The sequence below is a fragment of the Scyliorhinus torazame genome, chromosome 14 (assembly GCF_047496885.1).
Source record: "Scyliorhinus torazame isolate Kashiwa2021f chromosome 14, sScyTor2.1, whole genome shotgun sequence".
Taxonomy (NCBI): Eukaryota; Metazoa; Chordata; class Chondrichthyes; order Carcharhiniformes; family Scyliorhinidae; genus Scyliorhinus; species Scyliorhinus torazame.
The window spans coordinates 165558210-165573959 of record NC_092720.1 but is presented as its reverse complement, the minus strand read 5'-3'; the positions used below and the strand labels follow the sequence as shown (position 1 = coordinate 165573959).

General features: G+C 50.0%; 2 protein-coding genes across 2 annotated transcripts in view; one reads left to right on the top strand and one right to left on the bottom strand.

Moving 5' to 3' along the window:
- The window catches only part of LOC140389073 (uncharacterized), a 104420-nt gene that overhangs the window by 33192 nt on the left and 55478 nt on the right, over positions 1 to 15750 (bottom strand). The window lies entirely within an intron of this gene.
- Positions 2003 to 9741, top strand: LOC140390152 (uncharacterized). Its single transcript, XM_072475095.1, has 2 exons — positions 2003 to 2082; positions 6706 to 9741. Exon 2 carries the CDS (start codon positions 7275 to 7277, stop codon positions 8652 to 8654), a length of 1380 nt encoding a protein of 459 aa, XP_072331196.1. The 5' UTR covers positions 2003 to 2082; positions 6706 to 7274; the 3' UTR covers positions 8655 to 9741.

Here is a 15750-nt window from a genome sequence, read left to right as displayed (position 1 = left end):
CAGGAGGCCATTCAGCCCATCAAGCCTGCTCTCTATTCAATAAGATCATGGCTGATGTGACTGTGGCCTTTATTCCACTTTGCCTGCCTGCCTCCAAAGCCACTGATTCCCTTGTCGATCAGAAATCTGTCTAATTCAGCCCGGAAAATATTTAATGAACCAGCCCCCACTGCTCTCTGGGGTAGAGAATTCCAAAGAGCAATCACCCTCTGAGAAGAAATTCCTTCTCATCTCAGTCTTAAATGGGAGACCCCTTGGACGGGATTCTCCGAGCCTCCGTGCCGAAATGGCGCTCGGCTAGGTAGCAGAGAATGGGGCCTCAGACCCGCGATTGGGTCCGACGCCGGGACACGATTCTCCAGCGATTGGAGAATCGGCGCCAGTCGCGTGTGGTCGATGCAGTGCCAGTCAGGGGCCATTGAAAGAGGCCCCTTTTACGATTTTCAGCGGTCAACCAGCCGAGTTTCCGCCGGCGTGCTTCATGTATGGTTCCACCCGGCGGGAGCTCGGCGTCACGGCTGTGGTGGCTGTCCTGGTAGGGGACGGGGGAAATCAGACTCTGGGGGGGGGGCCTTGGGGGACCTTCACGACGGCCAGGCCCGCGATTGGGGGCCACTGATCAGCGGGTGCATACGATCTGGGGGGGAGCTCTACCTTCTTCTGCGCCAGCCCGCTGTGTGGCTCCACTGTGTTGCGCGGCACCGGTATAGAAGCGGCCACATACAGGGTCGCGTACGGCAGCTGGACCAGCGCGGAGCACTCCGGTGCCATGCTGGCCCCCTGTGGGCTACAGAATCGCTGGCCAAGAGGCACATTTACACCGGCATGAAGCAATCCAGTGTTTACACCGGCGTCAACACTTCGCCACCTTTTTAGAGAATCCTGGCCCTTATTTTTAAACTGCAACCGCTAGTTCTAGATTCACCCAAGGAACAATAGGGAGGAGGAGTGAAAGACATAGGAGAGAGAGAATGAGATTGAAGTGCAGAGATCGATGGAGTGGAGCAGGAGGAGAATCAGAGAGAAGGGAGGAGGATAGGTAGGAGAGGAGGTATCGGGAGAAGAGATATTGGAGGCGATGATGGGAGGAAAGTAAATGACTTCATTAAATTGAATACAACATTCAGAGAGCAGTAGCAGAGGTCACTCGAGTTTTATGGAATAGCTGCTTCCCCAAGGTGCTGGGAGTGATTGATAAAACTCAGATACATTGAAGGTTACCTGAGGAGACTCACAGAGCTCCCGAAACAGAAAACAATTCCACTCTTTCATGCCGTGTGTAATGGCCATCTGAGAATAGTCCATGTGAATGTCACTCACACGGGATCCCACAATGCTTTCATTGTCAGGAACGTCGCAACTACATTTGGGGAAGGTGAGCGACCTGATGGTCAAGTAATTAGGGACAAGGTCCATCCCTTCCTTCCATGGTTGTGGTCACCAGTTTGTGCAGCACACATTGAGGTGTTGTTTATTCAGGCCGGCGTCTGAGACACTCCAAACACTCAATTCTTTCTCTCCCAGATGTTGCTTTTCCACGTGTTCATGTCTCCTTTCCCCCTCTTTCCTGTGTCCCGTCTTTCCTGGGCCCCCTCTCTCCTGTGTCCCTATATCTCCTGGTCCCAATGTCCTCCTTATCCTCTCCCTCTTGTGTGCCTCTCCCCTGTACATGTGCTGATCGCACCACTGCACATCATCACTGCATTGGATGATGTGTGTCTTCCTCTTTTTGGTCTGCTGTCAAACGCATCCCAGGCTACACATCGTACACTGATGTTGTCACTTTGAAAGCCTCCGAGGGGGAAGGATGATATTTTCACACTGGAAATGACAAACGTTTACCAGGAAACTGAGACAGCAGCTGCAATAAGTGAGGTTTTATTCATATGGGACATGTTTAAGACCCCACCTGATCAAAGTCACCTCGTTTCAAGTTTATGGAAACTCCTGTTACTGCAGAAATATTTGGATTGTCTGTGAGAGACGTCAATCAGAGAGCCCACCCACTCTGCCCATTCTCTCCTCTTCCTCTACCACAGCTGCTTCACTTCCTGTAGGGACTCCAAACCAAGTCAGGAGATGGTGAGTGAAGGAGCAGAATTTAGAAGAATTACATTGCACAATATCCACACTAATGTTCAGGCAGTCTGACTATCCTGTGGGCAATCAGGTGTGGAAATGCCCCTTATGCTGTGTGACAAGATCCAGCTCAGAGACCTGTTTACTCGGTGCTTTGTGCTGAGCTGTTTGATTGGCTGTGTGTTGGATATTGAGTGTTTATTGGAAGCATTTCCCTTCTGATTTACAGGCTGAGTTTTGTTGATGGGTCATTACTGAATATGAGAAGCTGAGGTGTAATTATCTAGGAGGGGCAGAATTCGCACTGATTTACGATTATTGAGTTGTGTTGGAAACTGGTAATTATCCTGTGGCCTGTGAATGGACGGTTCTGTCTGAATGTTGGGATCTGGATGTTTCCTGTCTTTCCAAATCCCTGCCAAAACTCCCACTCCGTCTCTGTAACCTCCTCAGAAAAGGCAAAATAAAGATTTGTATTTATGTAGAGCCTTTCACGACCACCAGATGTCCCAAAGATCTTTACAGCCAACAAAGAATTTTTAAAAATAAATTTAGAGTACCCAATTCATTTTTTCCAATTAAGGGGCAATTTAGCGTGCACCAAGCCTGCACATCTTTGGGTTGTGGGGGCGAAACTCACGCAAACCCGGGGAGAATGTGCAAACTCCACACAGACAGTAACCCAGAGCCTCGGTGCCGTGAGGCTACAGGGTTAACCCACTGCGCCACCGTGCTGACCTAACAAAGTATTTTTGAAATGGGCCCACTGTCATAATGTAGGAAACATGGCAGCCAATGTGTGCACAGCAAGATCCCACAAATAGCAATGTGATAATCATCAGATAATATGTTTTAGTGGTGTTTATTGAAGGATCAACTTTGGTCGGGACACCAGGGATAACTCCCCTGTTCATCTTCAAAATAGTGTCATGGGATATTTTACACGCACCTCAGAGAGAGCCATGTGTTTAGCATTACATCTGAAAGATGGTACCTCTGACGGTGCATCACTCCCTCACTATTGCACTCGAGTGTCAGTCTCAGTGCTCAAGTCCCTGGAGTGGAACATCAACCCACAACCCTTGGACACGGGTGAGAGAGTACTACCTCCTGAGGCAAGGTTGACAATCAGCTCAGCCCCACAACCCTCTCAGATCTCTGCACCCCTCCAAGTTGTATCTCTTGGGTAGCTTCCATTGGTGTTTGAGTTTTCAGCTCCCTGGATAATAAGCTCTGGTATTCCCTCCCGAAACCTCTTAAACTCCCTCTCCTTTCAGATACTTCATAAAACCAATCTCTATGATCTAGTGTTTGGCAATCTCCTAACATCTATTCTGTGATTCACTGGCATTTTGTCTGTTAATGTAGCTTGAAGTGTTTTCAGACCTTTTACAGTGATTTGTTTCAATTATTAGGTCATGAGATGTGGGCATCGCTGGCTGACCAGTTTATTGTCCATCCCCAATTGCCCTTGTGAAGGTGATGGTGAATTGCCTTCTTAAACAGCTGCAGTCCATGAGGTGTAGGTACACCTACAGTGCTGTTAGGGAGAGTTCTAGGATTTTGATCCCGTGACAGTGAAGAAACGACAATATATTTCCAAGTTAAGATGGTATGTAGATAAGAGGGGAACCTCCATGTGGTGGTGTTCCCCAGCTGCCCTTGTCCTTCTATGTGGTAGAGCTCACAGAGTTGGAAGGTTCTATCGAAGGAGACGTGGTGAGTTGCTGAAGTGCATCTTGTAGATGGTACTTACTGCTGCCACTGTGCATTAGTGCGGGAGGGGTTGGATGTTCGTTTGGTGGAGGGGGTGCCAAACAAGTATATTTCCTCAACTATACTTCCTCAGGAAACTAAGGAAATTCAGCATGTCCACATTAACTCTTACCAACTTTTACAGATGCACCATAGAAAGCATCTTATCTGGCTGCATCACAGCCTGGCATGGCAACTGCTCGGCCCAGGACCGCAAGAAACTTCAGAGAGTCGTGAACACAGCCCAGTCCATCACACGAACCTGCCTCCCATCCATTGACTCCATCTACACCTCCCGCTGCCTGGGGAAAGCAGGCAGCATTATCAAAGACCCCTCCCACCCGGCTTACTCTTCCAACTTCTTCCATCAGGCAGGAGATACAGAAGTCTGAGAACACACTCAAAAACAGCTTCTTTCCTGCTGTTACCAGACTCCTAAACGACCCTCTTATGGACTGACCTCATTAACACTTCACCCCTGTATGCTTCATCGGTGCCGGTGCTTATGTAGTTACATTGTGTGCCTTGTGTTGCCCTATTATGTATTTTCTTTTATTTCCTTTACATTTCATGTACTTAATGATCTGTTGAGCTGCTCACGGAAAAATACTTTTCACTGTACCTCAGTACACGTGACAGTAAACAAATCCATTCCAAGTGGCTGCTTTCTCCTGGATGGTGTTGAGCTTCTTGAGTGTTGTTGGAGCTACACTAATCCAGGAAAGTGGAGTATATTCTATCAAACTCCTGGCTTGTGTCTTGTACAGTCGGGAGGTGAGTTACTTGTCACAGAATTCCCAGCCTCTGTCTGACCTGCTCTTGCAGCCACGTCATTTATATCGCTGGTCCAGTTCCGATTCTGGTCAATGATGAACTCCAGGATGTTGACATTGGGAGATTTAGCCATGTCACTGCCATTGAATGACATGAGGCGATGGTTAGATTCTCTCTAGTTGGAGATGGTTATTGCCTGGCACTTGTGTGGCGTGAATGTTACTTACCACTTCTCACGCAAGCCTGGATAGTTTCCAGGTCTTGCTGCATATAAACAAGGACTGCTTCAGTATCTGCGAATGGTGCTTAACATTTGGTGGTCATCAGTGAACATCCCCACTTCTGACCTTATGTTGGAAGGTCACTGATGAAGCAGCTGAAGATGGTTGGACCGAGGACACTACCCTGAGGAACTCTTGCGATGATGTCCTGGGACTGAGATGATTGACCTCTAACGACCACAAACATCTTCCCCTGTGTTGGGTATGATTCCAACCAGCGGAGCTTTTACCCCTGATTTCCATTGACTCCAGTTCTGCTTGGGCTCCTTGATGCCATACTCAGTCAAATGCTGCCTTGCTGTCACCTCACCTCTTGAGTTCATGTTAATCTTTTGTCCGTGTTGGAACCAAGACTGTAATGAGGTCAGAAGTTCAGTGATCCTGGCAGAACCCAAACTGAGCATTAGTAAACAGTATTACTGAGTAAGTGCCACTTGGTATTGTTGATCGTCACTTCCATCACTTTATTGATGACTGAGATGAGATGGGCCAGTAATTAACTGTGATGGATTTTTCCTGTTTTTTGTGGACAGCACGTAACTGGGCAGTTTTCCACATTGCAGGATAGATGCCGTTATTAAACCTGTACTGGAATAGCTTGGCTAAGGAAACGGCAAGTGCTGGAACACAAGTCGTTAGTACTATTGCCGGATTGATGTCAGGGCCCGCAGCATAAGCAGTATCCAGTGATGGAGTGTATTGAATTAGCTGAAAACTGATATCAGTGATGCTGGGGATCTCAGGAGGAGACTGAGATGGAGAGGAGATGACACCTCTGGCTGAATATGGTTGAAAATGCTTCAGCGTTGTCTTTTGCATGATTGAGGAAGAGGATATTTTTGATGTCTCCTCCTCCAGTTAGTTGTTGAGTTTTTAAAAAATAAATTTAAAGTACCTAATTATTTTTTTCCAATTAAGGGGTAATTTAGCGTGGCCAATCCACCTACCTTGCACACCTTTGGGTTGTAGGGGTGACACCCATGCAGACATGATAAGAATGTGCATACTCCACAGACACCAGGGCCGTAGTTGTTGAACTGTTGATCACCATTGATTGGGCGCACTAGGGACCTGGGTTCAATTCTGAATTTGGGTGACTGTGTGGAATTTGCACATTCTTCCCATGTCTGCGTGGGTTTCTCCGGGTGCTCCGGTTTCCTCCCACAGTCCAATGATGTGCAGGTTAGGTGGATTGACCATGTTAAATTGCTCCTTAGTGCCCAAAGGTTAGGTGAAGTTACAGGGATGGGGTGGGGGACTGAACCTGGGTAGGGTGCTCTTTCAGAGGATAAGTGCAAATTCGATGGGTCGAATGGTCTCCTTCTGCACTGGAGAGAATTTATGATTCATGACTGGATGCGACAGGTCTGCAGAGCTTAGATCTGATCCGTTGATTGTAGGATTGCTTAACTCAGTTTATCACATGCTGCTTCCAGTGTTTTACATGCAAGTAGTCCTGTGTTGTAGCTTCACCCGATTGAACTCTCATTTTTAGGAATGTCTGGTGCTGCTCCTGACATACCCTCCTGCTCTCTTCATTGCCTCCAGTCAGACTCTTTCAAGCCTGCTTCTTTAAACAAGCTTTGGGTAATCTGTACTAATATTATCTTGGCACATGTTAAAAGTGTTACTAAATGCAAGTTGTTGTTTGTAATTGTGTAAAATACAGAAAGTGAGCAAGCGTTCAGTAGGAGCAACGTGATTCCCCTCATGGTTCACTACCCTACTGCCCCTCTCTATGAAGCAGTCTCCCAATGACAGGTAGAACCTTCAAAGGAGCTGAAATAATTTGTTGATTTTTAAAATTGTTTTACAGAAGAATCATCCTGAATTAAACAAGAGAACAGAGATCGCTGATAGATCCTCTTCATCACTGGAGGAGATGCCAGCGTCAGCCTAGGGATAACTCCCAAGGAAAACCATCTTCAGTCATCCAATCACTCAGCAGGAATTTGATCAACAATCGGAAGTGAAACCGAACAGTGTCCAGCGTCCACTTCCATAGGTTAGACTATGGGATATCAGTCAGTACAGGGGATGGAGGAAATGTAACGGATTGGAGGGAGTGTTCTGGGGATGGAACCAGTGATAGATTGAAACTCATTGACACACCTGAAACATTGAAACATCTGAGATGGAAGGTCATTCAGATTGAGGGCAGCTCCAAGGGCGAGGGGAGCTCTGAGGGTGAAGATAGCTTTGAGGATTCATTACACCGTGTGAAACGTTTGCAAATCCTGACAAGTGACTGATCTGTGATGAGGGTTCTTATCTGGTTGTAGGAGCTCCTCATTCACAGATAGACAAGAGTGTTAACAGTCTCAGTGAAGGCATTGTGCCTCCTGCATCTTAAGGGCAGACACATGGAAGAGAAATCAATTGAATATGGACAATTTGACTGAGTCGTCGCAGTCACCACATCCTGTGAAACCGCAGCCCATCCACATGGAGGAGAGGCCATTCAGGTGTGAAGTGTGTGAGAAGTCTTTTGTCCGATCATCATACCTCCTCAAACACCAGCTCACCCATGCAGGGGAGAAACTGTACAAATGTAAGGTGTGTGATAAAACTTTCTCTCAGTCATCGTCCCTCGTGGACCATCAGAGAACCCACACGGGGGAGAGACCGTTCACATGTGACGTTTGCAATAAAGCTTTCTTAAAGTTGTCCAATCTCTTACAACACCGACGTATTCACACTGGGGAGAAACCCTTCAGGTGTGAAGTATGTGACAAAGCCTTCACACACCCATCAACACTCCACCAACACCGACGCATTCACACAGGGGAGAAACCCTTTCGGTGTGAGATATGTGACAAAGCCTTCACACACCCATCAACGCTCCTCCAACATCGACGGATTCACACAGAGGAGGAAAAACCCTTCGGGTGTGAGATATGTGACAAAGCTTTCAAACATCCATCGACACTCCTCCAACACCGACGTATTCACACCGGTGAGAAGCTGCTACAATGTGAGTTTTGCAACAAAGTGTTTGTGACCTTCTCAAGCTTGCAGGTCCACCAGCGCACACACACAGGGGAGAGGCCCTTCAGATGTGTGGTGTGTGACAAATCCTTTGCTCAGTCATCGACACTCCTGCAGCATCAGCGCATTCACCGAGGGGAGAGGAAGTTCCACTGTCAGATATGTGACAAAACCTTTGCACATTCTTCAACCCTTCTACAACATCAGCGGACACACGGAGGGGAGAAACCCTTCAAGTGTGAGGCTTGTGACAAAGCTTTCGTGAAATCATCCACACTCCTTGTCCACCAGCGAACTCACACGGGGGAGAAACCTTTCCGCTGTGAGGTGTGTGGTAAAGGTTTCACACTGTCATCCACCCTCCTGATCCACCAGCGGACCCACACAGGGGAGAGACCCTTTAAGTGCAAGGTTTGTGGCAAGGCTTTCACCCAGTCATCGAGCCTCCTTCACCACCACAGGATCCACACAGGAGAGAAACCCTTCAACTGCGAGGTCTGTCAGAAAGCTTTTACACACCCATCGAGCTTGCTGCAACACCAGCGGATCCACACAGGAGAGAAACCCTTCAGATGTGACATGTGTGACAGAGCCTTCACCCATCCATCCCGCCTCCTCGATCACCAGAGGATCCACACAGGAGAGAAACCCTTCCAATGTGAGGTGTGTGATAAAGCTTTCACACGCTCCTCAAATCTCCTGGATCACCACAGGACCCACATGGGAAGAGAGATCCTTCCGCCGGGATTCTTGCAACAAAACCTTCACACAATTTGAGAATTCTTCATATTTGCAATATCATTGTCATGTGCTGGTAAAACAGGTTTGTGTGTGTGAATATGGGTGTGACTGGTTTAGTTAAACTGGAGACAGTCAACTCTCTAACTGCGATTCGGAATTGGATGAGTAACTTTGATCGTGTTTCGGCCTGGTAGACTGCAAAGGTCAAAGCATCAATATCGGAGGTATGAAGGCAAATGGTTGAAATGGTAATGGCAAGGGGACCAGGGTAGCAGCTTGATCAGAATTTACATGAGAAGTGATTTAAAGCTGACTGTTGTGTTTAAGAGCAAACGTATACACTAGGTAGATTGTAAATGTGTGAGACAATAGTAAATTTACTTTATAAATATAGTAGCCGTAAAGTAATAACAAAGCATTGATCAATTCTGGGAACATGAACTTCCAAATGATTTGAGAAACAACAGAGTGTAAAATCAAAGTTTAACATATAAATACAGTACAGGTGGCGCAATGATTGGCGTTGCTGCCTCACGGCGCTGAGGACCCAGGTTCAATCCTGGCCCCGAGTCACTGTCCGTGTGGAGTTTGCACATTCTCCTGTGTCTGCGTGGATCTCAACCCCCAACCCAAAGATGTGTCGTGTAGGTGGATTGGCCATGCTAAATTTTCCCTTAATTGGAAAAAAAGAATTGGGTACTCTAAATTTTAAAAAGAAAATATATAAATACAGTAGCCATAAGTAATAAAATGTTTGATCAATTCAAGGACTGCAGAAACAAAAGAATGGAACATCGGGGAGAAAAAACATATCTGAAGTGAAACTGAGATTTGTTGTGGGGTGGCTATGGGATATTAAACAAGATATTGTGTGTTGAAGTCAGACCTATGAACACCAGTTCTGCTGTCACCCTCCGAGAGGAGAGTCTGGGAAATTAACCTGGAGCAGTAGGACATTGTGTGGGAATGTTACTGGAGGTTTACTGAACAGAAAATCTGGAAGTGTTATGCTTTGGGAAATATTTCTAAAATATTGTTAACTGTGTAAAGGTGTTCTTGTGTCTTGAAATGTTATATTATTTTCCCTTTTAAAAAAATAAATGTTTTAATATATTTTAAATCATCACATGCTCTGGAATTTACTTATCTTAACTTCAAATAACTCCTCATAATATATACAAATTGCAAATCATTGTGGCAGCTTGTTCCAATATTCCCTTTGTAATTTGGGCAGCCTGGCACTTACCACCTGCCGTAGCATAACACACAGGAGACAGACCCCTCAAGTCAGCACTGTTTCACCGACTTGAGCTTCCACATTGTCTCCGTACAGGTTAGAAACCAACCCAGAGTGAGATTGGGCAGATCAGTTTCACCATCTCCTGCTCCCCATTTCCACTATGATCACTGCAGGAACTACTTCACTGACAGGCACACAGGCTTTGAGTAAATTCAATGGATCTCGGCTCCATCTGTGTCAGGTTGTCGACTATTTCTCAATTTTTAACCAGAGCAGAGCACTGGCATTTTTAAATAGAGTGTTGGCCTGCTGTATCTGACAGTACGTCTCTTAACATGTGTGTAATCACTGCATAAAGCAGCCCAGTTGTCTGAAGTCCCATCCACAACCTGAAACATTCAATCCCTCCACCACTGACAGTGGCAGCCGTGTGTACCATCTACAAGGTGCACTGCAACTCACCAAGGCTCCTTCGACATCACCTTCCAAATCCATGACTTCTACCACTGAGAAAGACCCTTGGGAACACCACCAACTGTAAATTTCCCTCTGAGACTCACACAACCTACTTGGAAATATATCGCTGTTCCTGGGTCAAAATTCTGGAACTCCTTCTTGAACAACACTGTGGCTGCATCAGCACCACATGGACTACAGTGATTTAAGAGAGAAATTAAACAACAATTAAATAATTTTTCTGCAGCTGTTGTATCAGTTTTCCTGGTAAACGTTTGACAGAGATTTCTAGTATGGGAATAGCATTCTTCATCCTCAGAGGCTTTCAAACTGACAACATCAATGTGGGACGTGTAGCCTCCGATGTGTTTGACAGCAGATCAGAAGAAGATCTACAGCATCCAAGGCAGCGATGATGTGCAGTGGTGGGATCAACACATGTACAGGAGAGAGGGACACAGGGGAGAGGCATAGAAAAGAGAGGTTTGAAGAGCACCCTTAAGACTCAGATTCACTGTGAGACTTGGGGAGGGACTATGGGAATGACCGTGTGACTCTGGGAGTGACACTGACTTGGCAAGTGACACTGACTTAGATTGGGGAGTGACTTGGAGACTGTTTCCTCACTCCTTCCCAAACCTCACTGCTGGTTTGTTGCACACTTCCTGATTTCACTCTCCTTGCCTGACTCAATATCATTTTCCAGGATTTGGGAGGCAACAACATGTTCAACAACTTTGGAGAGGACTCCCGATTGCAGCTATGCTGAGCTAAGTCGCACGTTCGGCAGCTCCTGCCAGAAACGGACTTTTGGGCTCTTTTTAGGGCCCCAGCGGCATTTGTTCGCCGGTTCCCAGTGTGGGAAGGTGAATGTAAGATTTCCCTGGCACTGTATGGATTGGACCAGGAGTGGAGCGGTGAAAAAAGTAATTTTGGTGCAGCGAAAAGTGCGAGGGAGGAAAACCAAGATGGCGGCGGGTGGAGACCAGGCAGCGTGGGCGCAAGAGCAGCAAGAGTTTCTTAAGCGCTGCTTCACGGAATTGAAAGCAGAGCTGCTGGAGCCGATGAAGGCTTCGATCGACAAGTGGTCGAGATCCAGAAGGCCCAAGGGGCGGCGATCCGGGAGGTGAGGCAGAAGGCCTTGGAGAATGAGGACGAGATATTGGGCCTGGCGGTGAAGATAGAGGCGCACGAGGCGCTGCATACAAAATGTCAGAAGTTCGAGGACATGGAGAATCGGTCGAGGAGGAAGAACCTGCGGATTCTGGGTCTCCCGGAGGGAGTGGAGGGGTCGGATGCTGGAGCATACGTGGTCACGATGCTGAACACGTTGATGGGCGTGGGTGCCTTCCCGAGGCCCTTGGAGCTGGATGGGGCCGAGACCTGGCGAGGAGGCCCAAGTCTAACGAGCCGCCACAGGCGATTCCACCGCTTGGTGGACAGGGAGTGTGTCCTAAGATGGGCAAAAAAGGAGCGGAGCAGCAGGTGGGAGAATGCAGAGGTCCGTATATACCAGGACAGTAGCGCGGAGTTTGCCAAGAAGAGGGCCGGGTATAATCGGGCTAAGGCGGTTCTGCATCGGAAGGGGGTGAAATTTGGGATGCTGCAGCCGGCGCGACTGTGGGTCACGTTTAAGGACCGGCACCATTACTTTGAGACGCCAGAGGAGGCGTGGACCTTTATCCAGGCCAAAATGTTGGACACGGACTGAGGGTCGGTTGTGAGGGGATGCCGCGGGGGGGCGCTACTGTGGTTACTGTGCTTTGGGGGATGTTCTGTTCTGTACTGTTTCCTTGGGTACTGGGTGGGGCAGGGTGAAATGGTTCGAAGTGGGGGTTTTGTGAGAGTGTGGGCGTCGGTGGTTGGAAAGACGGGGCCCCGTTTGGGGGGGGGGGGGGGAGGGAGCTGGGATTAGGCCGCAAAAGGGAGCTGCGCCAGAGAGGGTGGGGCCGATTTGATGGAAAGCGCTGGCTTTTTCCCGTGCTAGGGAAGGAAGGGGGCGGGGGGGGAAGGGCGGCGGTGTTGGAGAGGCGCGCCCGCTGATGGACGGGTGGTGGGGGGGAGGGGAGATTACCATACTGGGGGGTCGATGGAGTGGCTGGGGTCAGCAGGAGTCAGCTGACTTACGGGAGTGCTATGGCGGGAGCAACGCAACTAGGGGAGGACCTAGCTGCGGGAGGGGGGGGGAGGTGGGAGAGAACTGGGTTGCTGCTGCATTGGCCAAAGGGGAGCTCGGAGAGAGAGAGTCGGGGCGGGGGTCTGCCACTGGGGGGGAAATGGAGAGTGCAGGAGGCGCGGGCACGCGGCTGGCCTAGAAAAGGAGATGGCTAATCGGCAGGGGGGGGCGGGTGCGGGAAGTCCCCTGATCCGGCTAATAACTTGGAATGTGAGAGGCCTGAACGGGCTGGTCAAGAGGGCCCGTGTGTTTGCGCACCTGAAGGGACTGAAGTCAGATGCGGTTATGCTCCAGGAGACGCATTTGAGGGTGGCAGATCAGGTTAGGCTGAGAAAGGGGTGGGTAGGGCAGGTTTTGCACTCTGGGTTGGACGCAAAGAATCGAGGGGTGGCGATTTTGGTGGGGAAGCGGGTGTCGTTTGAGGCGCTGAACATCGTGGCAGACAATGGAGGTAGGTATGTGATGGTGAGTGGTAAGCTGCAGGGGGTGCGGGTGGTATTAGTGAATATATATGCCCCGAATTGGGACGATGCCGGATTTATGCGGCGCATGTTGGGCCGGATTCCGGACCTGGAGGCAGGGAGCTTGATAATGGGGGGATACTTTAACAAGGTACTGGATCCAGTATTGGACCGCTCCAGGTCCAGGACGGGTAAGAGGCCGCCGGCGGCCAAGTTGCTGAGGGGGTTATGGACCAGATGGGATGAGTGGACCCATGGAGGTTTGTCAAGCCGGGGGCCAGGGAATTTTCTTTTTTTTCCCACGTCCATAAAGCCTACTTCCAGATAGACTTCTTCGTTATGAGCAGGGCACTAATCCCGAGGGTGGAGGACACGGAGTATTCGGCCATAGCCATCTCAGACCATGCCCCGCATTGGGTGGAGCTGGAGCTAGGGGAGGAGGGACCAGCCCCCGTTGTGGCGCCTGGATGTGGGCTTGCTGGCGGATGAGGAGATGAGCAGGCGGATCCGGGGGTGCATTGAAAGCTATCTGGAAGCTAACGATAATGGGGAGGTGCAGGTAGGGATGGTCTGGGAGGTGCTGAAGGCGGTGATTAGGGGAGAGCTAATCTCCACTAGGGCCCACAAGGAGAGAGAGGGAGAGATTGGTGGGGGAGATTTAAGGGTGGATAGGAGGTATGCAGAGGTTCCCGAGGGACTAAAGGAGCGACAAAGCCTCCAGGCCGAGTTCGACCTGTTGGCCACCAAGAAGGCAGAGGTGCAGTGGAGGAAAGCGCAAGGGGCGGTGTATGAGTACGGGGAGAAGGCTAGCTAGATGTTGGCACACCAGCTTCGGAAGCGGGAGGCAGCGAGGGAGATTGGGGGAGTTAGGGATAAAGGGGGGAACATGGTGCGGAGTGCGGTGGGAATAAATGGGGTATTTAGAGATTTTTATGAGGGGCTGTACAGGTCAGAGCCCCCGACGGAGATGGGGGAATGCGTTGATTTTTGGATCGGCTGAGGTTCCCGAGGGTGGAGGAGGAGCAGGTGGCTGGGCTTGGGGCACCGGTAGAGCTGGAGGAGCTAAGGGGCTGGGGAGTATGCAGGCGGGGAAGGCAACGGGACCAGATGGGTTCCCTGTGGAATTTTACCAGAAGTACATGGACCTTCTGGGCCCTCTACTAGTGAGGACTTTCAATGGGGCGAGGGAGGGGGGGGCCCTACCCCCGACGATGTCCAGTCGCTGATCTCGCTGATCTTGAAGCAGGACAAGGACCCATTTGTGTAGGTCGTATAGGCCAATCTCGCTCCTCAACGTGGACGCGAAGCTGCTGGCGAAGGTGTTGGCTACCAGAATTGAGGACTGTGTCCCGGGGGTGATTAACGAGGACTAGACGGGTTTTGTGAAGGGAAGGCAGCTGAATACCAATGTGCGGAGGCTCTGTAACGTAATCATGATGCCTGCAGTGGAGGGGGAAGCGGAGATAGTGGCGGCGATAGACGCGGAGAAGGCCTTTGATAGGGTGGAGTGGGGGTACCTTTGGGAACTGTTGAGGAGGTTCGGGGAGGGGTTCCCACAGGGTTGGGTTAGGCTACTTTACGAAGCCCCGGTGGCGAGTGTGGCCATGAATCGGAGGAGGTCATAATACTTTCGACTTAACCGGGGGACAAGGCAGGGGTGCCCCCTATCCCCCTTGCTATTTGCATTGGCAATTGAGCCTTTGGCTATGGCTTTCAGGGAGTCCAGGAACTGGAGGGGGCTGGTCCGGGGACGGGAGGAACACCGGGTATCATTGTATGCCGATGACTTGTTACTCTATGTGGCAAACCCAGTGGGGGGGATGCCAGTGATACGGATCCTCGGAGTTTGGGGACTTTTCCGGGTATAAGCTCAACGTGGGGAAGAGTGAGCTCTTCGTGGTACACCCAGGGGACCAGGGAAGGGGGATAGACGAGCTTCCATTGAAGAGGGCGGAAAGGAGTTTTCGGTACCTGGGGATCCAGGTGGCCAGGAGCTGGGGGGCCCTACACAAGCTCAACTTGACGCGACTGGTGGAGCAGATGGAGGAGAAGTTTAAAAGGTGGGATATGCTGCCACTCTCCCTGGCGGGTAGGGTGCAGTCGGTGAAAATAATGGTGCTCCCGAGGTTCCTTTTTGTATTCCAGTGCCTCCCCATCCTAATCCCCAAGGCCTTTTTTAAGCGGGTCAGCAGGAGCATCATGGGATTCGTGTGGGCGAAAAAGACCCCGAGGGTGTTTCTGGAACGGAGTAGGGACAGAGGAGGGTTAGCGTTGCCTAATCTGTGTGGGTACTACTGGGCTGCCAATGTGGGGATGATACGCAAGTGGGCAATGGAGGGTGAGGGGGCGGTGTGGAAGAGGCTGGAGATGGCGTCCTGTGTGGGCACGAGTCTGAGAGCGCTGGTGACAGCACCGCTGCTGCTCCCGCCGACTAGGTACACCACGAGTCTGGTAGTGGCGGCGACTTTGAAAATCTGTGGGCAGTGGAGATGCCACAGGAGTGAGGTAGAGGCTTCGGTTTGGTCCCCGATCCGGGAGAACCATCGGTTCGTCCCGGGGAGAATGGATGGAGGGTTCCTGAGCTGGCACAGGGCAGGAATTAGAAGGATGGGGGAGCTGTTTTTAGATGGGACATTTGCGAGCCTTGGGGCGCTGGAGGAAAAATTTGGGCTTCCCCCCCGGAAATGCCTTCAGGTACATGCAGGTAAAGGCGTTTGTAAGACAGTAGGTGAGGGAGTTCCCACTGCTTCCAGCATGTAGGATCCAGGATAGGGTGCTCTCGGGGGTGTGGGTTGGAGA

Coding starts and splice junctions, on each gene's coding strand:
- LOC140390152 (XM_072475095.1), top strand. CDS start 7,275: ATGGACAATTTGACTGAGTCGTCGCAGTCACCACATCCTGTGAAACCG.